The sequence below is a fragment of the Bemisia tabaci genome, chromosome 10 (assembly GCF_918797505.1).
Source record: "Bemisia tabaci chromosome 10, PGI_BMITA_v3".
Taxonomy (NCBI): domain Eukaryota; kingdom Metazoa; phylum Arthropoda; class Insecta; order Hemiptera; family Aleyrodidae; genus Bemisia; species Bemisia tabaci.
This window is the reverse complement of record NC_092802.1, coordinates 36,340,627-36,366,295: the sequence shown is the minus strand read 5'-3', so window position 1 is coordinate 36,366,295 and position 25,669 is coordinate 36,340,627. Positions and strand designations below refer to the sequence as shown.

The following is a 25,669-nucleotide window of genomic DNA, read 5'->3' as shown; positions in this document are numbered from 1 at the left end:
GTCCAAGTGTCATATTTTAGTCCTTATGTGAAATTATATTGAAAATAATGAAATGAGAAAATTGAGAGAGACGGAAGAGTTGTTTTGGTAACTCATTTTTTAAATGAAATGTTATTTCCTTCCTTTGATCAATCTTTTTAAATTGTCATGGGTGAATATTTGGTTTTATACCCATCCATAAAATTTTCGATGAAAAATAAACCTTATGAATACTTTTTTTTAATGAAAATATTACTTTATTTTAAAAACATTTACATTTTTAAAACCTGGCAAATATTTTTAAAACCTTTTCCAAGCGATGGCATCGATATTAAAGTAAATGGGCAGTAGTTGTGTCGAAAAAAACTATGCACAAATGAATAAAAGAGGGAAAAAACCGAGAAGCACGCAATCTTCGGTTTTAGCCCATTTGTACATCGATCTTTCAGAGTCAAATACGTCCTATTTTGAGCGTTTGGTTGCGCTCACACCACGCTGTAGAACAGTAAAAGCTCAAAATATACAAGAAAAAATTAATTTGCTTTGAAAATCATTAAATACGACTAGGAAACACCTTAATATTTACAAAACACACATTAAATTTTCCTTTCATATAAATAATTTTTTATCAATTTAAATTAAAGTAATCTATGCAGAGTGTGCAAATATATAAAAATCATGAGTTGAAAAACGCTGACTCCGTGAGTTTAAATAATAGGCCCTAGCATAAAGCGGAGTGATGCGACGTGCTGCCGGCACGAAACGCGCACTAGCGCCTACAAACCTAAGCAGATACTTCACACATTGCGCAATGCTTGAGGTATCCCTTAGGTTTGTAGGAGCCAATACGCGTTCCGTGCTGGCTGGCTGGCTGGCCGCGCCGCAGCGTGCCAAGTGCCAGGGCGCTTCACTATTTTACAATAGAGGTGTTGTACAGTACTATACGAAATTGAAGCCACTCCAACATACCAACAATAAGGTTCAGTTACACGATCAAATTGAGCCATCAAACTGAAGCTCTGATTGAAAAATTCTTCTCGTTTGAGTTAAATTCTATTCATATAAGTTGAAATTCTATTCATATGACTTTGATTTTCTACTCATGTGTACTCACCATTTTTAGCAGGGTAGCACATAAGCGTTTTGGATATTTTCAGACTCGACACCTTCTTCTAACTTTGATATTTTCCATGTGAATCATTTTTTCATTTTTCTTATTCCGGACTTTCCTCGATTCTTTTCTAGATTTTGCCGCTGTGAGAACGTGAATATTAGTATAATGGCTCCGTACTTTTTTTCTGGTCACAAAACGAAATTCTCTTTGACGCAGTGACTTTCTCAAAATGACGTGTAAGTGCCTTAACAAATATTTTTACTCAAAGCATCACCTTGTATTTAACGTGCAATGTGAATCAATCGGAATTATTTTTTGGGTCCGAGGTGTTTATGATGTACTGAAATTTTATTCTACATATGTAACCTCTGCCCAAGTAGCATTTTTCAACGGAAAAATCGGGATATATTGAAATTTTATTGGCGATAAAATCGCTAGGATCATCAACATCTGAGCCATTATCCTCGATCTTATATAAATCGGATAAATTCGCGATTTTATCTCCCGGCAATTTATCGCGATATTTTCGAAATAAAAATCGCGATAAATGGCGATTTAATGTTGAATTTATCGAACCAAAAATTGCGATGCGTAGTGATTGAATCGCAATATATCGCAATTTTTTATGCGATTTATCTCGATGTATTGCCACCGATATAATCGATAAAATCGCTATATATCGCGATCACTGCTACTTGGGTCCATCGATTTTTCTCTATTTCGGACGGGAAAAAAGTCGAGATAATGGTCGAATCCTACGAGGCTCGAAGCGTAGAATCGATTGCGCTTGATCCGGAGACTCGTCGAAGCTCCCTGAGCCGAGAAACGAGTGTTTTTACCATTTCACATGCATCCGATTATCCGCCGCACAATGGATCGAGTCAATAGGAGGTCGGAAAAAAATTCGGAAACTTTAAGCGCTTATAACACCGTCCATATAACACTTAGAGGTTCTTAAAGTGGTTCCATTGGTTTTCTCGTGAAATTCTCTTCTATGGGCACCCCTTATTTATCATGTGACGGAATTAACATCAAAATTAGCAGTTTAAGTCCAAAATTTCCTGTCCGATCTTCCTGACTGACTCGATCCACTGTGCGCCGGTTGTATGAGCCTCTGAGAACTCGAGGAACAATTTCGACTGTAAAATCTGACTCAGTGGGTCATTTCTGAGAGGCTTAGCATCATTTCAGACCGATCAGAAAACTTTCGATTTTGACTCTATAAAGTTAATCCATGTCTCTGTCAAATTGTATGGATTTGGTCGGTACAAACGTAGACACCCTTATAAATTATCCTGCAGTAAGGGGATTTTTCAACTTCTAAAATTTCGCTAACTCGCAAAGAGCTTAAAGCAATGTATTAATCCGTAGAATAAAAATGTGTTGAAATGCATTTTGGAGAAAGATTGAAGAATGGGTCTCAACACTATTTTTTTAAATGCTCTTTGAGGTGCTTAGTTGGTTTTTGCTTACCCTCTATAACTTTCTTTCGTTCTTAAGTGATAGTGAACTTAATTTTTGTTTCAGGCATACATAATGAGGAGTTTTGCAAAACATCCAGCGGTATTTGAAGCGTGGAAAATAAACCCTAGGTTTCCCATTCAAAACTCATACCAAATCGCATTTCATATCATTGTTATCCTCCCCGTAATTTATTTTCAACCAACCACCTTGCGCTAAAACAGTTGCAATTTTATTTCAACTTATCTTCCTTACCTACTATTTTGCAGTTCTGAATTATTCATATACCTTTAGTGTGAGAAAATGAGAGGAATATACTACAGTTAGTTTCGTCTAAATAAAGAATAATATAATTGTTTTTATTTTTTATTGTTGTATTAAAATTTAGAGTTTAAGGAAGTTTATTCCGAATAAAAAAATTTAAAAATCATAATCTTGTTCCTCTTTTAACCTTCTCCTCCTTTTTTTACCTCTCTTCTACCACCCCTTCCCCCAAAAAAGTCTAATTTTAGTCTCTAGTCAAGTCCACCATGAGCATGAATACAAAAGAAACAAGAAAAATCAGACTGGTAATGCATTTCATTAAAATAAAATCCTCAATACTTTATTGCTATTTAAGCCTAATAAATTTGGATATGCATTTATGTTATAGGACAATTGGTGACTAACAATTTGACAAATCATTCAAATAATGTGGAAAAAACCCCTGAAAATAACATCCGAAGGGAACTAGGAGAGACATGAAATTAACTGTAATAATTTGAGAATTTTCTCCTCAGGCTAACATATAGGAAATATGTGGAATCGTTTTTGGAAGGCAACAGAAGTAATGGTCCTATTATGACTGCAAGAGGCATCAAAAAGAATCCTGTGTTTCATCGAAGATGCATTATAAATGGGAGACGAAGATCAAAAAGCGTAGAAAGCGCTTTTAGTTACTTAGAACTTAGAGGATTTGAAAATTACAAAATTTAATATTAAAGAAAAAAATCACTTTATTATTACCGTTTTACATATCTTGTTAAAAAAGTTTTTTTTTTTCCATTTTCAATTTTTTCATATTGTTTTTCATTAAAAAAATACAAATCATTATTCTATTTACAACCTATGCGTTTTGTCTGGCTCCTTTACATCAAGCCTACTTACAATATAAGACATGGTATGCCATAAGTTTCCTCGCAGGTTTTCAAAAAATTAAAACATACAAGTGCTCAGATGAAAAATTTGTGATAAAGCATGCAACATTTTGATTGACGACACTTCAATGGATGCAGGGTTCTTTGAAAAAATATAGGAGGAAAAAATTGGAAAACACTGAAATGTTGAGGGAGAGAGGACAAACATTTTTCTACGATGAGCTTCTTTGACATCTTGGAGACACTTGCTACAGAAACCTGGCACTCTCAAACAGTAAAACACGGCTCAGAGAAGAGTTGGTGGTGTTTACAACTGACACGTTAAACATATTTGCAGTAACTAGAGCCGTAACCATGGAAGCTGAGTTCCTAGTCTTAGAACTATTTTTCATCTGGTGCTAAGGTGCCACACCACTAAACCACTAAACACTTCACCTGTGAAAATATTTCTGCCTGTTCATTTCTGTCTCAGATCTACAGAAGAAAAAAAAAGCATCTGCTATGTTCTTAGACTGTAAATTTTATAAGATAAAAGACATATGAATTTTTGTTTTCTTCTGAATTTTTATGACATATATCATCTCATGCCACTAATAAAAACATACATTGATTGAAAATGTGAGAGATTTTAGCAACTGCTTTTAGAAGCTTCAAGTCTCATTATGATCCAAAAGACAAACTACAACATTACGAAAAGGCCTAGGTGAAGTCAGCTCATGCTGATTTTTCAAAAAAAAGATGGTTTATGAAAAAAGAGATGAAAATAAAGTTACCAAGTGTTCCATGAGCTTTCCCCACAAAAATTATAAGGGTGGCAGAATACTTGAAACTAATCATATAATTTAAAGCTAACTTTTCCACGGATTTTAATAGCTTGAATAAGAATATGGTAAACAAATTTAAAGCAACCGCAGTGATTTTTCGCATGATCAAGGGGTATATCCTGACAATTTCTCTTAGACAACTAACGCCAGGAAAAAAACTGGAAAAATTGGAACCTCTGATCGTACATCACAGTTACAACTTTAAAAAAATAATAATTAATTATTGATTAATCAATCAATTAAACAATTAACTATGTCAGAATTCATTATTAAGAAACTGATTTGAGCTTAAAATAAATCTGTATAAATAGCCGAAGAAACCGGTCCAAAAAAAAGTTGATGCTAATATCTGTTTCAATGATAAGATGTAGCACAAAGTGACCTTTATGAGTGATAACTTTCAATTAAAATCAGAGAACTTAAAGGAATAATAAGGATTATCAAAGACCAAATGATAAAAAAAAGAAGAAAAAACAATGCTTCATGATATCATTGAATACCATTCCCACGATGAAAAATTATTTTTTTTAGACAAAGTATTTACCATATGCCAGTACCTACTTCTTTAACAGAGAAAATAAACAAATCTGAAAAAATTTGGCTGTACATTAGTGAGTTTTGACACAAAAAAACCACGAAGACTTCTCATTTCCATGGCACATTGCTTCTGTGCCACAGTTTCACAATTTTTTGAATTTTTTTGGGATTCAAAAATATTTTCTTTTATTTTTTTTTTTCATGGAGTAAAAAATTTAAACATTACTGGCTTAACAGAATCAGTCTAACAGCAAAATTGTTTTCTTTCTCTCTCTTAAAAAGAAGTTTTTTTCAGGGGAAGAGGAAGGAGAGGGCAAGTTCAAAAGCCTCTTCAGTGCACAATGTGAGGTTATAAAATTAAGATCTGCACAAAGGAAAACTAGTTTTTGAAATGAGAAGCTCATGTGGATATCAACATACGTACGTTACACATCAAAGTACCAACAATTTGAAATACAATGCAAAAAGCGAGCCATTGAAAGTACAACATGCTTTTTTGGCACACTACAATGTTTGAGAAATTATCAACATTGAACTACAGGTGCGTTGTGTAAGTCATCCCGGTCATCCGAAGAGAGCAGCTACTGGCAATAATCGCGACTGAAGTTAATTCAGACCTTCAGAAGTTATTTTCTGGTTGGGATACGGTTAATTTAACCAGGTATGTCATTTTCAAGATATGATGTAAAAATTGAAGGTGGGCATTTGAAGCGTTCGCCTTGATAAAATTACAGTTAAACCTCAATCATGTTACTTCCATTATTTTTAGTTGCTAACTTCCAAAGACCGGATGTATCCCACAACTTACCTGTTAAAGGGGCTCATTATAAAACATTTTTGTCTAGCGGACTTCCTTGCAAGAAACTTTACGGTCAAGTCCAAGTCAAATAAGTGTACGCACTTTTAGACTGCAACAGAACATTGCCTAATATCAGTTTTGCATTGAAAGTAAATGCAAAAATCAAGATCTTCTGTCAATCTAAAAGTGCATAAACTTATTTGACATAGACTCTATGAACATAATTCTGAAAAATCCTTCTTTTTGTTTAAAATAAGGGCTTTTCATAAATGGTAGAGTAGAAAATGACAAATCTTAAAATATACCAGCAGAATGGTTTAGCCCCACAGTGTTTCTCTGAACTGTCACTCTACAAAAAAATGAAAAAAATGTTATGACAAGCCCTAAAGCTATGCCAGTCTGGATTACTGCTTTGCAAATTCTTTTGAGAGCAAGGAGTCAATAAATAACACTTGTGCAATCTATGTATTTTCCAATGGACTACTAAACAGGGTTGGCAATTAAGTACCACATTACATTTTTTTTGCATTTTTACAGTTGACAAAAACTCAATGGGGTTGTGGAATTGTACGGTGCAACACATTTCAGCCACAGAGTAGGGTTGATTTTGATCCTTTTGCAACTCGACACAGAAAAAACAGAAGGCATGAGAACCAGCAATACAGACTCGCAAAAAGTTGAGAGGAACAATTGAATCCTTACACTTAAAGACAAAAAAAAAGAAGCCAGCAAATCATGGTTACCAGATTGCACTAAAAATCTGCTTTTTCCCAGTTAAACTCAATGAAAAGTACGGAAATTTTATCGAACAATCTGGCAACCTTGCAGTAAATAAAATAAGTGAGGCGCTCACAGTTGGTGCAGACATAAAATGAAAATCTAAAAAAGCATTTACACAACAATAGATTGACATTCACAGGAGCAAAAAGGTAACTGATCCAAAATAAGTATATTCGAGTAAAATACACAGCTGCAATTTAAGGCTCAATAAATATTTACAAAAATTGTACACGTCGGATGTGAGGGGGGCAAACTTATTATTTTTAGTAACTCAGTAGCCACGCCAGCAGGATCAAAGAAAATTTCTTAGATGAATGATTAACAAAGACCAAAGAATAGAAAATTATCAACTTATCAAGAATTGCATCTGCTCATGTAAAACGCCCAAAGTCTAACTGGGTTTCAAAATTTAAGTCAGGCGACTTCATTTTACGTTAAAGTATAAAACTGGCCTGAGACCTTAGAAATGTAGAGTAATTGTATTTTCAGTCCCACTTGTAAAATAAAAAATTTACGATAGACACAGACCTTAATTTGTGTCATAAGGCAAAACAAACTACTGCAAATCTGAAAAAATGTCATGGATATTGAACATTTTTGCAAGAGTAGATTCAATTATTGATGATTTAAAGTTAATTAAGGGAGGTTTGGCTCATAGAAAGTTAGCCTCGTTTACTTGACCCATCAAATCGGTTGAACAAAAAATATACATCCATGAAACAGGAATGATTAAAGCAGAGAGAAATTAAGTGAGTATTGCTCTTTAAACAAATTTCCAATCTCAATATTTAATCTTTAAGACCTTAATTTTCAATTCTGTTGTGTTAAGGAAAATACGGAATAAAAATACAGGCATTCCAAATTTCCGCACATGAAAACCGAATTTTCTTGATAAATTAGGTTTATTTTTCTTCAGAACTATCATAGAATGGTAAATACAATGTGATCTGATTGATTGAAAAATTTTGAAGAAAAAAATTCATAACTGTTTTTAGAAATCAATATTTTATCAGAGAAAATTTGAGAATGTTAGAATATTCATACCGCGTTTTCCCATAATGGCAGAATAATTCATGAGCCAGGATAAGTTCATGATTGGAAACAGAATAAACACAAAATTATCATGTTTGTTACAAAGTGGGAGAATTTTATTTTTCTTCTTTTAGAACTAACTTTTAACTTTTACTGAGGATTGCAGTTAAAAATGTTGGTGTCTTTTACATTTTAAAGGGTCAAATATTAGTGTATTGCAAAAAGGATCAGCAAAGCCCTTGATTTAGAGGAAAAGTTTTCTAACATCCATACATTTTGAGAATCACTGCTAAGAATATATTAGTAAGTTCCTAGAGGACTTTTTCGTTATTGTATCCTTACATTGAGAAGTCTTTTTTAAAAAAACCAGTGAAAACGGTAATTTTTTACGAATGCTATCTTAAGCTGTCTCTGAAACATTCGGTGCTATTCACAAATAAAATTGATAAAAACATTAATCAAAAAGATAGCCTTGGTTTCTACGAGAGGTTTGATAACTAGCATTGGGTTACTGCTTACTTATCCCTGAGAGCAGCTTCATGGTCGTTTCAACACAAAAACTTCTTCAATATAATGGATGCCCCATTGTATTTTTCGGGTCATTTGCTGTTTTTTTGGTGCAGCTATCATAGGATATTTACAAAAAGTACAATAAAAGAAACATGCGGTTACAAAAGATAAACATTGATCATTACAATGAAAGACTTATTCAAAATGAGAAGGCAACTGTGGTTAAAAATGGACCACCACTTACCGCCTTCTCATCATCAAAATTTCAACCAGGAGGATTTGCCAACAGAGGAAATTTTTAAAACTCTCACCGACAGTGAAACTTCAAAAGAGGTCTACTTCATTTACTGTGTTCCAGTCTCCGATTTATTTTATCAACGGTGAACAAACCAACACAATTGCTTAAAAATTTCACAGAATAATTGGACTTCATTTTGCAAAAAGGAACTGCAATTTCTGGCTCATACATAAAAATACTTATCAGCATACGGAAATTAATGGCACATATCTTGTTTCTAACATGAGTCAGAGTTTGTAGGATCTAGTTGCAAAACGTGGTCCATTTTCCCCACAAAGAAAAAAAAAATCAGAGAAATTTTCAAGAAATGAAGTTAAGTATTTTTCCATTTATAAAATAAAGTATGACAGGAGATCTGCAGCGTCCCAAACCGGAGACGTGTATATGCAGTTTCACCGTCGTTTTGTCATGCCACAATCTTTTAAAATAGGTCAATGAGGCTGCTGCACAATTTTATTTCAATTAATTTCAGGAAAGTACATAGAAAATGAGAACACTCATGATTTGCCATATTTTATGTAATCAAATGTTAGCTGAGAAAACGACTTTCAGACTCCAAAAATCCAGTCTTATTTCAAACAGAAAAATAGAGTGCCAACATATTTCAGGATGTCACATGAAGAATTAACAGCCGGGTGTCTCCAAACTCACAGTGTTTACTGATCCAGTAAAAATCATGAAAGGTTATATATTGTAATCTTGCTCTTAATACCACCGAAGATTGTGAACACACCTGTTTAAACCATAAAAACAACTCATATGTTTAAAATCAGAAGAGTTCCTTTAAAAAAGAAAAAGTTTACTATTCTGACTCAAGGCCGTATTTTTCCTGTAAAAAAAAAACTGTTTTGATCTTTTAGAAGCTCAGAAACACGATTCTTAGTCAAATTTCCCGCGGAGACAGCACTTGAGAGGCAATTCATAGTCGTGCAACAGTCCCATTGCCTGTCATGGAACGAGTTTTATTGGCTTTGATTTAATTCACCAAACTTAAAAGAGGCGATGGAATATTAAACAAACCAATCGAGTTCTGATCTTTCAACAGCCAAGTATTCGATTATGTACCACCACTGACAAAATTTATTTTTTAGAGACAGAAAAAATAAAGGATGTACTTCAAAGGTGTCAGTAATTTGATATTTTTTTTACTTGTCAAAAGACCGCAACGGTAGTTTCTTTGGTAAAATTTCAGTCTGAAACCATTCCTTACAATTTTACTTGTAGTGATTGAATCAGATTCACCGGTTTCTATTTTTCTTGGTCTTTAGAGAGATAGTTGAACTCTGAATCAATAGTGACATCATGCTCTTTAAGTGAGTATTTTTCATTCATCATTAAAAATTATCTCGTTCATGAAGGATTTGGTGTGAAATTTGATGATAAGACAGCAGATGATTAGCTACCTGCATCAGAACTTTTGGATGAGGTAAACAACCAGAAAAAAATACTGAAAAAACAACAAAGTGAGTGCACACATTTAGATTTTGATTTTGGGGCGATACTCTTCTGCAACTCCTCCCCACTTCAGTTTGTAGGTTCTCGATCGCCATTTGATGGCTGGGTCATCCCATAAGGCATGCAGGAATAAGTATGGTCCACCGATCTCTCTGTAAAGCCAGCCGATGACAAAATCGAATTTCTTGAAAGGCAACGAACCGTTCTAGAAAGATAGAAAGAGAAAAGTTGTTATCTAAGTGCTGGAAAAATCAACGCTAAAGGCAAGGATTGACAGGGTGTAAGTATTTTAAAGTAACAACAGCAACCAAATCGGTTACTGTTAGATAGGTTTAAGTCCAAAAACTCATGAGCCCTAGCATTCTGCATGAGAATCGAAAGCCACGGCTCATGATTTTTTTACTTAGACTCGTCTAGCAGAAACCAATTCAACTATGGAACAAGCTAAAAAATTAAACACTAAAAGTGGCCCGAAACTGTATGTAACAAGGTGGAGAAATGGTGCTGGGTCCACACCATGTCGCGGGGAAACAAAGCCAAGAAATACCAAAATGGTATTTCTTGGCTTTGTTTCCCCGCGACATGGTGTGGACCCAGCACCATTTCTCCACTATGGAACAAGTTATCATACTTTATTGACCTTGCTTTAAATTAAAGAAGGGTTTCGTTCGTACATTTTCAATCTTATGTTTCCTTCATCATAAACGTAATGCTGACTCTTTCCTATTGCTGGGACATTGAAGCAATGCACAAGCGTTCAAAATTAATTTGGAAATATTTTGAGTTGGGCTTGCTGTGAGGATTTTTGTTTATTATGTATATATTCAGTCCTTAATTTAGTCAACATTTAAATTTTTTTTAAAGATTTTGTTAAAAGGAGGATGCAAATGGTTAGAAAAAAAATCTATCAAGTTTTCTGTTGTAAAACGTACCTGCAAAAATGTGCTCAGAAACTATCAAACACTGATATTTCAAATCAAAGCTTTCCAAAACTTGCCCTCCTTGCCCCAAAGGCATCAATGGGCCTGTTGCGACTTTTTGCTAGAGCAAAATTAAGAGTTGTTCCTTATGGATAATGTTTCAAAAATCACAATGAGCGCATTGGCAAACTCTGAAATGCACCTTTGTTTTGCAAACGCAAATTTGTTATGCAAATTGTGAAGTGAGGAGTGCATCTCAGACTTGGCCAATGCGCTCATTGTGATTTTTGAGACATTTTCTATGATTAACAACTCTTGTTTTTGCTCTAGGAAAAGTTTGCAACAGGCCCATTTTGACACACAGGAAAGGACAACAGCTTTCTTTTAAAAATCGATACACATACTTTCTCAGCCTCAATTTTTAAGAGAAAGAGGGAGGTAGAAAAAAGTGCAAAATTTGAGGGAACCATCTTAAAAACTGATCTTACCTGAACTACTGATAGAAGTACCCAGTCACAGAGAAACCAGACTAATATATGAACTAGATAAAATACAAGAGGGTCCCAGTACAAGAGATAGGAAACAGCCCACGCTGTGAAAGCTCCGATTATAAAGCACTCTGATAAAGGCTCCAAAATTATTGTGTGAGGTACCATTGCGATGCGCAATTTGGTCCATCTGCAAGTAAAAATGGGATGAGTATGTGATTATTAAGTCAAGTAAAGTAAAAGTAAGTAATTATTCATATCAATACAATCAAGAAATTTTACGAGAAAATTTGATTACTACACATAGAAGTTGACTGAGTAAACAGAGTGATTTTGGTGTCCAGGTGTCGCAAACTGCCAAGGAGCATTAAGAAAGCAGCTTTTATGTACGAACGTATGTATGTATGGTTAGTTGGTAGATACATTTATTTGGTGCTTTTAACATATGTATGTATGGTTGGTAGATACGTTTATTTGGTGCTTTTAACAATTTAGCCATTAACACCTTAAAGGAGAGATCGAAATATGGTATGTAAGGGTGTATGTATGTATGTATGTATGTAAGTTTTTATTTTAAGAGCTGAGTTCACAGTATTTTTTAAAAAAATTTCTGATGCCTGAAACTAAAGAAAATGCATTAAAAAAGGAGAGATTGTACCTTAGAGTAAAATGATAAAGAAATATTTCCTATTAAGACATGTGTATTTTGCCTTTATCATTTTTGTTGTATCATTCTTTTACACTCCCTTAGTATTTACTTATCTGATTCATCAGTCAATGACATCCTTGTTTTCAGCTCTCTCACTGGATTCATTTTTTAAATAGAGTGATAAACTTTCAGATATCTACAAATTTTCCCCTAGCATCAAACTATCCTCACAACCAAATCAATTGAGCATGATAAGCATAAACTTATGCTACTTGTTTGAAAATCCGTGTTCCCAGGAGAAATTTAAAATTTAGGAAATCACAGATGCATTGAATTTTAGGGGATTCTCAGTAAAATGCTGGCGCTCCTCTTAGTAAAAAAAACATACAGGAGAGATTGAAATGATTAAGGTTGCAGAGAGCAACTATAGGAACGACGATTAAAGCCCTGATTTGGGGATCCAAACTTACCTCATTAACCTATTTTGAAAACTAGTGATTTCACAGAAACCAGAATTTTGCCATGCAGGCTGACTACTAACACAGGTTTTGTACCCTCGATCAGTCAAAGATTTGGCGTAGAAAAAGTCCTCAGCCAGGTAGCATCCGAACGCTTGCAGCCCACCAACCTCTTCCATTGCGCTCTTTCGAATTAAAGCTGACATACCCGTATGACAATTAATTTGCAGCAGGTCAGCAATTAAGTATATCCTTGCTTGAAACGTCCCAAAAAAAATCTAAAAAGCAACACAAAATGGAATCACTACAAGATAACTGGAAACGTTCATCGAAATTAAATATTAAAGATTTTGAAGAAGGTTATGTAATTTGAGGGATCAAATATCTGACAACCAATACTGAAATTTTAAGATGGTTCTCTAAAACTTCTACTAACAGCTTTTAGTAAGAGGTGCAATAGACACTTTTTATTTATTCTTATTTCTTATGATCCTTCCTGAGATATTAAAATGTAAAAGTGAATAAGGCTACGCATAGATAATGGAAATGAGTCAAGGCAAGTGCTGTGCTAAGGAAAAAATCCATTAGAACATTCATAAGTTTCCAAATTTCCTCAAATGAAAAGTTTACTTTTAAAAGAAGTTATGAATATTTTATCTTGAAATTTTCAGACGATTTAGATCTAATTGCGAATAAAATTCTCTAAATAATCAAAGGAAAAATATTTACAAGTTTCCTAAAAAATTTGTATTATGTCATAGGAAATCTGGTGACATCCAAAGGCTCATACAGCGTTCTTCCTCAGCACGGCAGTGTTGCACTCTTGCACATAAAAGACACAGTAGAATGAGCAAACAATAGGTAAAATCACACAAAAATTACGTTACACATGTGAGAAATGTCTCAAATTCACTCTTAAATACACAATTTGTGCAGTCTGTACTAAGCAGATGTGGCTTAATGTCAAAATGTGTGTCATGGAGCGTAGAAACATACCAGGTTGTATAGAGGTTGAACCAAGGAAAAGAGCTTTGAACTTTTATTCTTATATAAGTCTCAGTGTTACAGACAAAGTTTAAAAATTAGGTATTTTCATGCTCAAAATAAGACTTGTTTTCGACTTTGGATTTTTGACAGAGGAAAATTTGTGAATATTGGTATTCAAATCAGATCCAGGCTCGCTTTTTTCCCCCCCAAGATGCGACTTGTTACAGAAACTTGGTCCATATGAAGTATGAAAATTGTGAGTTAACAGAGTGCATTTTAGACATTTCTCAGATGCTTCACATGATTTTTTTCTTATTTCATCTGTCAAAGGCTATTCAGTAGGCTGACATTCATATGCTGAACAAATGGTCTGTTACAGATCCATGACTGATAATACAAAAAGAGGGGTACCTTTTCTACAGTCGCTGCTAGACCCTCTCTATCACAGGTAAAAGGCATTTGATGGACCAAAGCTACACCTTCGGTCATATGATGAACCATATCCATCAGAGTATCTTCTTTCACTGAAATAAAAAAGTAAATTTTAAGTCAGAAAAAAAAAAAAATACTAAAGAAACAGATGTATAGATAAGATAGAATATCCTGAAGTTTGTAGCTTTACAATTCAAAAAAAGAGATGCCACACAATTTATCGGAGCACGGTTTCAAAGAGTTTTTGACGGAAGGAAAGACAGGTCTCTGGTCTGCTCATAGCTCAATTCTTACAAAACTAATACTGTTTCCAACTTATACTTTCCTACAAAATTGTTTAATTTGCCCGGAGTTAGATCTAGCAATGGTCGAAGTTGGATATTCTTAGACAAAAACTAAGTTGTTGAGAAAATTTCAGATTTGAACGAGGAACCTTATACCTAAACGTTTACTTTCTTACAAAATTGTTTGTTTGACCGGGACCAGATCTAGCAATGGTCAAAGGAGGACTTTCCCAGACAAAAACTAAGTTGTTGAGAAAATTTCAGATTTGAGCGAGGAACCTCTGACAAATCTGGATTTGAACATACAAACTGTAATCAGTCTAGATTACAGGCTTTGACTACAACTTAAATACGCAAGAAAATTTAGCTGACAATTACTTACTTCGTATGCTGCTATCAGAGATGAGAAAAAGCTCATGTTTGGCAGCTTGGTAACCTGTGATTATATTATTAATTTTTGGATTAACACCAACATTGGCTCCACCTGAAAAAGATTTGGTGATTTTAGAATTAAATTGAAGTTACATTCAGCTGAGCTTTTATATTATACTCATCTTTTTTCCTCCGATCGTATCTGCGTTATCCATTCCAATTCAATTTTAGTGGCCTTAGAGATGGCCACTGGCTACAGGAACCAGGGAACAAGACCTTGGAATAAAAAGTTACCTCACGGAAAAAATTAAATTGCTGATTTAACAATTCAATTGTTAAAAAAAGTGACTGCAATGTTTCGATGTAGATCTCACAACACATAAATGCTACTTTAACCACTCCAATGGTTAAATTAGCTTACAATAGTCGTTAAAGTAGCATTTTTTTGTTGTTAAATCAGCAATTTAATTTTTTCTGTGTTGCTCCAATCAATGTAGAGGTCTGTTGGTTAGGTCGTTTCTTTGTAGGTATCTATGGGTATGTTGCTCGCAAGAGATACAGGCAACTAAATAAATATTTTAGATGTAAATTCGCTCAAAAATCACGTTGGCCACATCAAAAAAGTCTGAAATTCGCTCTTTAGCACCCAATCTGCATAGTTTGTAACACACTTTATTAAGTTACCTGCGCCTGCGGGCAATTTGTCTCTATCACCGCCGATCAGGTTTGCACAGGCAGAAGAGTAAAAAAGAACTACTCATAGTAAACTAACGATTAAATTACTTTTTCTTATGTATGATTTCATTTGTTTTCAAGCGTTTGTTTCTTTTTTATTTCTTTACTTTGCAAAGACAAAAGCTTTCAATCAATTAAAACCTTCCCCAAGGAAAGTTTCGACAGTTTTGACGAAAGATAGTTCAAGAGATTGTTTGTTCATTTAGTTGGGTCTCTCTTCAGGCAAACCTGATTGCTTGCTACCAACAAAAACTGCCCACAGACGCAGGAAACTTGAAAAAGCGTGTTGCAAACTCCGCAGATTGCACGCTAAGGACTGGATTTCAGACTTTCTTGATGTGCCCGACGTGATTTTCGAGCGAATTTCCCCCTTAAAAGAATATTCGGTTGGCTGTATCTCTTGCTTACAACAGACCCATTAATTTCTTTATGAATACAAACTTTAGTTTGTTTTTATCGGTTTTCAAATTTTTGTTTTTTGGTTTTTCCGTATTCAACTTAATGTGTTTTTACTTTTAAAGGAAGTAAGAGTGTACTGCCTACTTTGGCCAGTGGCCCATCAGTAGTACTTATACCAGAAGTACTCCCTCTTCCGAGATCAAAGAAAAAATAAAAAAAAAAATATTTTCTCCTCTCCCGCTATAAATCTCCACACTTTGTGGACTTGGTTTGGGTCCATGTGTAAGGGGCCCCTCCAAAAACCCTTCTTTCCCCCAAGGGATTTTTAATCGCCAGTAAAACTCATCATAGTGATAAAACATTTATCAAGGATGTAGAAGGAAAATAATCATGTTTTAAATTTAAAATATAAATGTAAAATTTAAACTTACCTATAAATATTTTAGAATCTACATTTGGATATTTTTCAATTAGTTTTTTAACAATCATAATGGCAGGATCACTTTCTTCTTCTATACAAAACATTAATTCATACTGAAACATAAGAGAACACAGAGACATTAGATACAACTAATATAGACATCCTCTGCTAAGAAAATCAGCCAGAATTTAGAAAAATAAATCCAAAAACTTGATAAACACAGTCTTGCTCAGAACAACACAAAATTTGACTACTAGAGCTTGAATTCAGTGTATTTATACAACGGCTTTAGATGGAGGAAGATTTTTTTTATGATGATAAACAATTTGTAACTTACCATCAATTTACTTAAAATTTCTTACAATTAATAATGTTCTAACGTCAAACTTTTGGAACTTTTCCTTAGTTATGGTCAAAGATTTGCCAGATTCCCTGAATTTTATGTGCTTCAAAACATCTGGCTTCAAAATATCTTCATTCTGCTTCATTAAATCAGTGACAAAAATGATTTTTTCAATAAATTCAACAGGTTTCTTCAGGATTTTGAGAATTTAACTATCGATGAATATTTTTTTCTCTTTTCCTTAAAGGTTAAAATATAATGAATTATATGCCTGCATTACACAATTTCACCTAAGAGATTGAGCAGGGAGAAAAGGATTTTACAGGGCTGGATCTTTTATCGGAGGGAGAAAAACTCATTGTTCATTCCAATAGTTTTGAAATTCATTTACATATCTGTCTTTCTACCAATAAAATTTTAAAGAACATTTGCTGGAGGGTTTGCGATTTAGTGGGTGTAACTGGTATGATATAAGTAGATAGCTAATTAAAATTCATACTTGGCATGGAAATGAATTCTAAGCACATTTGACCTTGAGTTGAAGCTGCGATTGCTCAAATCAATATTAACATACTGAATTTTTTGCATGCCAGTGGATATAAGATTCACATTAGATGAATTTATCCAGAGAAGAGATGAAGGATTTACTGGGTCGAAACAATATGGAAGTGGTAGCAAAAGCTATAATCATAAAATTCTGTACGAACGAGTTAAATTACCATATTCAAATTATTCATGGTTTGAGGAGAGAAGTGCCCATTTCCAATTACGCTTTGAAAGTAAAGAATAGGAGTTTTTTGAGTTTAATGCCTTTACCATACTTTATCAGTTTCAAGAATTTTTGAAAATAGGTATGTACCTGCTCACCCATTTGAATTTTTTTTTAAAGCCTTTCCAAGTCTTTTTTCTTCCACTGAGATTAGGAGGATAATATTGGAAAATTATCAAGTCATAAGCAAAGCTACATCATAGAAGTGGTGAATATCTTTCAATTTTAACCCTCCAGTCTCGTACTGATCATGTTAAAATGTGACCCAGATTTGTGAAAAGGAACCTCATTTTCCGTGAGAGCATTTTTCTTAACTTTTTATAACACTTGAACCACGTTTTTCTACAACCTAGGGATGTTTGTCTCACTACTTCAGGACTAGTTTCTCCTTCAATTTTTAAGATTTTAGGGTCAAACTTGAGCAAAAATTTTCAGATTTCCTGTTCGCAAGCATTTCCAAAAAGTTGCTAGGAAAACTTTTTTCCCGGAGGAGGTCACAGATTTGGTCATAAATTAACATATTCAAGGAAAATTAATTTCATCATTTCTCAGTACTTCAGGACTAGTATCTCCTACAATTTTTAAGATTTTAGGGTCAAACTTGCGCCAAAATCTTCAGAATTCCTGTTTGCACGCATTTCCAAAAAGTTGCTAGGAAAATTTTTTTCCCGGAGGAGGTCACAGATTTGGTCATAAATTGGATTGCATTTTGTAAAAAGGAACCACTAGCATTGCAATGATGCTAAGATTGTGCAACTTCATCTTTTGCAATAAAATTGCGGAAATCGTGAAAAACTATGAAATTCACATGGTAATTTTTGTCTTAAATTCACAGTTTTTAGCGAGTAAAATAGAAACTATTAATGGATAATCGGGTTTTTCCTCCAAGACAAAAGAAGTTGCACAATCTTAGCAACATTGCAATGCTAGTGGTTCCTTTTTGCAAAATGCAATCCAATTAACATATTCAAGGAAAATTGATTTCATTTCAAGATTGCAGCTAAGTAACAAGGTACGTTTGAAGTGAATATTGAGCTTACTGTTGGATATTCCATGGTGAAAAATGATTCTAGGTTGCTGAATAGGTTGGGATCAACCCCCGTGAGCGGTTTTAAAATAGTCACTCCTGGATATGGAACGTCGCTGGCCAAAACGTTGACTTTTTTGTGAAACTTGCATTTTCTGAAACAAAAATAAATACAGGGTTGAATGGACCAATGAGTTATGTAAAAGACCCAGATATTTAATGAATAAAACACTTCCCCAACAGCTGGCTGTCAGTCTGGACTGATACGTACATCACCGAAAAGCAGGTAAAAAGTGATAAAACCTGAATTTGCCATTTTTTCCCGTGAAAATTAATTTGAGCGAGGAAAACGACTTTCAAAGTTGCTGAAAACGCGACCCCATTTCTAACGGAAAAATAACGCGCCGCCAGATTTCCTGACGTCACATGAGGAGGCCCCCGTGTGCTTTTTCTTCCCAACCATGCTCTCAGCGTCATTGCTGATGGAAGTGATTTCCTTTTTCTTCCTTTTTTTTAAAAAATAAAATCGTGTATTTGTGGAATTTCGGAATGAATCGCCAAAGGACCATGGTATACTTTCAGAGGCCGAGAGCTCGAGAGCGCGCAAATTGTAAAATTAGGAGTGAAGTTCAGATCTTCCCAAAGTGCTCATAGTGTTTTTTTAGCCGGTTAACTCCATGAGAGGAAACTGTGGGCAGCTAATTGAAATTACTGCATCTGGCTATGGAAATTGGGCGAATTTCAAAAATTTGAATTTCCCGCTGAAACTGCGACCAAAATGACACAAAAATATGAATAAATTCCGGACCTTCTTGCGGAATTCCGCTCTTTTTCAGTGCTTCCGGACTGCTCTGAAAAAATCGGTACTTTTTCCGGAAATTCCGGACTTGTAGGAACCCTGATTATACAGGAACAACGTATGTGACGTACGTTTCCCTACGCATACAAACGCTTTTATAAATAAACGAGAAATAGTAGTTCCTATTTCAAAACGAAGTCCATACTCATCTCGATGTGGCAAAAATTTGCAACGGACCGATTGTGCAATGCGCAAGAATTTAGGAAGCTCGCTTGTAAGCGAGTAGGTTGTGGCCACGGCTGCGTAGTCCGGTTATGACGGAACCTTGCCGGTCGGAGAGTAAATAGCCAGGAGGACGAGAAACGAGCTACGAAGACGGGGGCAACAAGCGGGTAATACACCTATTCAATTGATCACACGGTCAACCACTACTTGAGCAATTCGTCTAGCGTACCAATTTCAGGCCACCATCGCCTGCCCAGGACGTCCGATTCATAAATGGATGTATTTGCGCCAAAATGAACTATGTACGTAGAGATTGCGTGCTTGCGCCCCTTCAGTATAAATACGGGCATACCGCCGTCTACAACCAGAACGCCGAAACTCGATTCCAATTTTTGTATTTTTCCTCGACATATACACGTAGAATTTGTATTTTTGTATTTGTAGTTGTATTTTTTGTATTTGTATTTGTATTTGTATTTTTTTTGTGCTTGTACTTTTCTTGTATTTTCGCCGTCACTGGAAAAAAAAACACATTGGATCTAGAGTCCAGACTCTTGAAAACATTGACAAGAAAAAATACTCTTGATTCAATCGGATTTTTGCTTGAATCAATACGAAATCCGCTTAAATTAAGAGGCTTGGTTCTTGATTTGAGCTAGATTCTGATTGAATCAAGAGTACTTTTTCTTGTCGATGTTCTTAAGAGTCTGGATTCTAGATCCAATGTGTTTTTTTTTTCCAGTGTGATTTCATGAAAACCTAATTGTCATAATGCCGTGCTAAGGAAGAACGCCATGGGAACATTCGAATTTTGTCAAATTTCTCCGGATAAAATTTATATTCTTACGGGAAGCGATGACTATTTTTGAAGGAAATTTGGCGACGTGCAGATATTCATACGAGGATTTTCCTTGATATGGCAGCATAAAGCTTCACTCGTTCATTATGATGAGCCATAGTCGACTTGAAAAATTGAAAGATGAATATTTGCAAAGCATCCTTGAGAAACAACTTTGAGTCAGAAATCGATGTTCAGAAAACGGGGCGAAACGCATGATACAACTATTTCAACTTCCGCGTAGGTAAAAGTGCATATCCACGAAATGAAGGAGAATCTCTTTTCGGCTGACTTGGAGACTTTAACGCAAGAGTAGAAAAGTTGGAGGGGGCGAAGCGCGTGATACGACTATTTCGACTTCCAAGTAGGCAAAATTGCATATTCACGAGATGAAGGAGAGCGTGAACTCTTTTCTACTGACTCGGAGACTTTACCGCATGAGTAGAAAAGTTGGATGGGGCCTAACACGAGATTAAAATATTTCGACTTTCATGAAGCGAAAATAGCATATCTCAAAAATGAACAGGAATATTGTGATCTATATCAGATGGCTATTTGGTACATCAAACTCAACTTCCAGTATAAGTAACCGAACGTTCGATTCGTATAACCGAACTTAAGGGATTAAAGAACTGATGAGATAAGTTCGCATTGAATTCGCGAACGCGCAATGTCGTAGTGCGTAGACCTAGCCCCTTGTTGCTCGAAACTGCAGAGGCCAAAGAGGTTTTTACTCTCTCGCTACCCTAGGGTAGAGGAAGTTTTTTTTTTCTTCTTTTTTTTGGAGAGACAAAAAAATGTCTTGGGTTCCCCAAAAATTTAAGAAAATCTATAACACGGCTAACAAATATCCTTTGCGGATTCCAAAGCAGCGTTCTTCCAGGTTTGCCCTGGCGCAAAAAAATGTCCTGACAATTCCCGGATTTACCTTAAAATATCTTCGATTCACCTCAACAGGAACGCTTCATATGTTTAACAAAGTTTAAAACCTCGTAAAATTTCATGAAATACGATTCACTTCAACATGAACGCTTCATATTTGTAATGAAGTTTATAACCTCGTAAAACTTCATGAAATACGACACTGGAAAAAAAAAAAACACATTGGATCTAGAGTCCAGACTCTTGAAGACATTGACAAGAAAAAATACTCTTGATTCAATCAGATTTTTGCTTAGATCAAAAGAAATCCGCTCAAATTAGGAGGCTTGGTTCTTGATTTAAGCAAAAATCCGATTGAATCAACAGTATTTTTTCTTGTCGATGTTTTTAAGAGTCTGGACTCTAGATCCAATGTGTTTTTTTTTCCAGTGTTCATATTTTTAATAAAGTTTATAAACTCGTAAAATTTCATGAAATACTTGACGAAAATGTTCGATCTTCTGCACGTTTCCTTCGTTTCACGCAACCCTCCAATCCTCCATCCTGACATAGAAAACGCGAGACCTCAGTTCTATGAGAATAATTCCAGCTATATTCTGGAACGATCCGATCTGGGCACATACCTAGATTACGAGCTGAGACCCGCAATGATACCTACACTCTGGATTTGCATGTGGATTTGAATATTTTCACGACGGTCAGTCCGGACGACGGATTAAAATATCTCTGTCTGACTGACTCACTGACACTTTACGGAGTGACTCATTCTTTCCGGTAGTTCCAGTTTCAGCAGCACCGACGCGACGCACCGCACCGGGTATGACGTCATAATCGTCCTTACGCGTCACTCGATTCCGATGCAGATAACGGATGCATTCAAAATTGAGTGCATCCTGCGTTTTGAAGGTTTCACTCCCAAGCAGATCTCCGGTTATTTTACCGAGAGAATCATACTGCCGGTCATTGGCGGATCCAGAAAATTGGCAACATTGTCTTTACTCCAATTAAACCTATGAAAATGTATCGATTCTTGGAGGGGCCAGGTGCTCCGACAAGAATCGATTATTTAACATGGGTTTAAATGGAGACAATCCGGTGTTGCCAAATTGCTGGATCCGCCTCGGCCGTGCTAAGGAAGAAAGCCGTAAATCCATTAAGACTTTCCCGCGTTTTTGGAAACTTAACACTTTATAAAATAAATACTATTTTACCCATGCACATCAAATTTTCAGGTTAAGTTCTTGACAATATTTGCGAAAGGATTCTGTAAAAAAAATTGTCCCAAGGTACACAAGTTGTTATACTATAATACATTGTTTCCAAAAAAGTTAAAAATGGCGTGCTAAGGAAGAACGCCGTATGAACATTCGAGAGTTGCCAAATTTCTCTGAATAAATCATGCATTTTTGAAGAACTTTAGGAATTATTTGCCTTGAAACTTTCTGATATCATAGATTGAATTGCGGGAAAAATCGTCCCAATTTTGAAGAAAAATATTATCCGATATTTTCGAATAAATTGCGAAGAAAATCGTTCGAAAATTTGAAGAAAAAAAATCGCTCTTTCCCACTAAATTCATTTTTTCATTTCGGAAAATGTGGCAACATCTGAAGGTTCATACAACGTTTTTCTATAGCACAGCAGCATACGCCTGAGAAGCAATCCGCTATGCTGAAGAAGAAGGTCGTAAGAGCATTGAAAAGTTGCGAAATTTTTCCCGCGAATAATTTATTTTTGAGGAAGAAGTATGCATTCCTTGAAATATTCGGATATTTTAGATCATGGTATCTAGACCTCTTTACCATGCTCATTCCCTGTTGTAATTTGATCGGAGGATTTTCATCGCATTTTGGAATAAAATCGCGATTTTATCGACGGTGATTTATCGCAATATTATCTAACAAAATCGTGATAAAATGATTTCCCCTGATTTTTAGGAGCTCATTCCCTTATAAGAGACCAAAGTTTTCTCCCTCTTCCCGGGGATTTTCGTGGGAAAAACTATCGAATTTCTTCATCTTTCAGCCGACTTTTTGGCGCACATTTAAATTCATAATTTCATAAGTGTTCCTGATGTTTATTTATCTGGACAATGAAAGCTTCTCCATTATCATGATGACTTGAGGATTCAAATATTTCAAGCAAGGGGTCAATATGGCGGCCTTTGTGCGATAACAGACCTTAAAAACAACATGTGCTTCAAATATCCTCTAGGAAGGAGGTCTGAGCCAACGTTTTTTTAGTTACGGATTAAATTTTTAACAGACCCTTTTAGGCTTTCATGGGGCTCTCAAGGGCTCATGTAAACGAACCCAAACTAGAGGAATTCGTATTCATGAGACAGCAGTGAATGATACTAGATACAGACCAACAGGAAAAAAATGATTCTCAGCAAAAATATCCAAGCAAGTGTTGTTTACAGCTCATTTGAGAAGTTGGAACTTAGGTATTTCTCATAATGTCTTGAGCCCTATCCGATATCTTGTTTGTATACATTGAGCGCTTCGGGCTCTAGGGAGCATAAAATTTGCAGACCAACCAGAATGCGGCATAGCTTTCTGCACTAGAAGAATTGAGATGGTAATACTCTCTCTTTCATAGAGAACTTCATCCTTACTAGAACTTATATTGACCGGATTTGCCTTTCTCGGTGCAACTCCCTACAGGGTCTGTCTACTAAAATTTAATTTTGAATTTATGTTAGACGAGATTTTCTTATTTTATGCGCGATTTAATTGACGCTCGTTTGTTTTAAAAAATCAACATATTTAATGAAATGATTCAAAAGTTGAAAAAATGCTCGAAAGGTACTTGAGGCATTTAGAATTGGACCGCGTTTAGCAGAAAGGAACTAAGCCACGTTAGCTTAGTTAATTTTTGAGCGGAGTCCTTTGAAAATGTTAAGGAATTTGCTTCGTACTATGCAGAAAATTAATTGAAATTTGCAAAGGTGCAAATTTTTTATGTAAAAAATTAAAGTGTCCGATTGAATCTGGCGACAGCCCATGTGACTTGGTTCCTTTCTATTTAACGCTATCCAATTTCCTGATCCGGGAACGATTTTCCTGATATTTTCTTAATTTTCCCTGATACCATTGAATTTCCTGATATTTTCCGGTTTTTACTGACGGTAAGCACCGCAAATAGTGCAAAGTAGAATACCTGTATAGCGAGAGTATGGACAGATCGCTTCATGGAGGTCTCAGGGCCCAAAAGTGCAGCCATCCCTCTCATCAACTTCTACCACACAAAATTTCACCGCCAGTCTACAGATTCTAATTCTAACCAAGATGGTCAGGAATGTACCGAAATGAGCGTTCTTCCGCAAAAAAGAGTAAATTTATGCAAAAACTGAGTCAAATACGTGCTTTAAAAACGACGGTTCGTAACAATATTATTAGTAAATCGTTCTGGATAATTGAAATTCATAGGTTGGTTGCATTTCTGGGCCCTAGCATTATTCGCAGAAGCATCGGTGAAAGCCTGATGGATTTTCGGAGTTTCACATCTGTCCATACTCTCGCTATACAGGTACTCTAGTGCAAAGTGTTAAAAATCTGCACTTATGGATCCACGTGTACGAGTTGATTTCATTTTAATTCGGTAATAAGAGAGAGTTCGATAGAGATTATTGTACTATTTCCTGCTTCCGCATTTTCTTCAATAAAACGACTTTTCAAGTCTGAAAGTCCATAAGTACATTAATTGACCCGGCTGAACTGGCAACGAATCTGAATTCTCCGACACAGCGATCGATTAAGCGCTATCGTGGTTTGCTTTTTTTCCGTTATTTTGTTTTTGTGCACCCGGGTCTGACAGGCGAGCGGCATTTTTGCAGCATAATCAAAGGTCGCCATTTTCGCAAAGGTCGCACAAATTTAAATGTCAGGGGTATCGAACCGCACGAATAACGGGGAAGGCGCTTATCTGAGCTACTCTGCCGTGCTAAGGAAGAACGCCGCATGAACCTTCAAGCGTTGCCAAATTTTCCTTCGATATAACATAAATTTTCTGGTAAACTTGTGAATATTTTCCTTCCGATTTTTTGGATAATTTTGTTCGCAATCTTACCTAAAATTACTGAAATTTTCAAGAGAAAATATTCGTAACTTCCCTCAAAAATAAAGATTTTATCGACGGAAATTTGGCAACTCTCGAATGTTCATACGGTGTTTTTCCTTACGCGGCAGTGCAGTGGCTTCAATGCACGCCGGAAATGAATGACTTTCGATCATGATGGCCACGCTGAGAATATTGATGGATGTCAAATTAAGAGGATGATATAGCGAGGGCAAATAGTCATTGTATAATATTGGGTCAGCTTAGCTACAGTTAAAGGATCGTGTTCTGATGGCTAAATCACAATGATAGTCAAAAAATAATGAGATGTGTTCAAACTTTAAGTTTCTACGTCCGACATTAATAAAGCTATCGCTCATCGAAAAACACGGCGTACGTAGACTCTTAAACCACCGCGGGATGGATAGTGTGATTTCGACCTTCGACTATTCGAGAGCTGGTTTCAACTGAACTGATAATCGACCCTTTTCCGTAGGTCAGGGTTGCCACGGAATTTGGAAAATTCAATTCCCTGACATTTTCCTGATTTCTCTGTCACATTTTAGGAAAATTCCCGGGCAATTGAGGATATGCCAGATGCTTAAAAATACATGATTGGAACTAGTTTTTAGGCAAAATTTGTTGAACGAAACGTCT

The 25,669-nt window shown here is 35.5% G+C and overlaps 2 protein-coding genes across 3 annotated transcripts in view; one reads left to right on the top strand and one right to left on the bottom strand.

The window, feature by feature from the left end:
- The window catches only part of Tk (Tachykinin), a 225,298-nt gene extending 222,311 nt beyond the window's left edge, over positions 1-2,987 (top strand). For both annotated transcript variants that reach the window (XM_019045752.2, XM_019045753.2), the window contains 2 exons: positions 1,225-1,329; positions 2,621-2,987. In XM_019045752.2, coding sequence (XP_018901297.2) covers positions 1,225-1,247 — 23 coding nt within the window. In that variant the 3' untranslated portion in view covers positions 1,248-1,329; positions 2,621-2,987. The remainder of the gene's footprint in view (positions 1-1,224; positions 1,330-2,620) is intronic.
- A 544-nt stretch (positions 2,988-3,531) lies between these two features.
- Positions 3,532-25,669, bottom strand: part of GlcT (ceramide glucosyltransferase) — a 36,020-nt gene continuing 13,882 nt past the window's right edge. The window contains exons 2-8 of the mRNA XM_019045751.2: positions 18,223-18,364; positions 16,081-16,183; positions 14,526-14,627; positions 13,839-13,951; positions 12,453-12,718; positions 11,334-11,523; positions 3,532-10,130 (exon numbers count right to left, since the gene is read on the bottom strand). Of these exons, the coding sequence (XP_018901296.1) occupies positions 9,948-10,130; positions 11,334-11,523; positions 12,453-12,718; positions 13,839-13,951; positions 14,526-14,627; positions 16,081-16,183; positions 18,223-18,364 (1,099 nt within the window). The 3' untranslated portion in view covers positions 3,532-9,947. The remainder of the gene's footprint in view (positions 10,131-11,333; positions 11,524-12,452; positions 12,719-13,838; positions 13,952-14,525; positions 14,628-16,080; positions 16,184-18,222; positions 18,365-25,669) is intronic.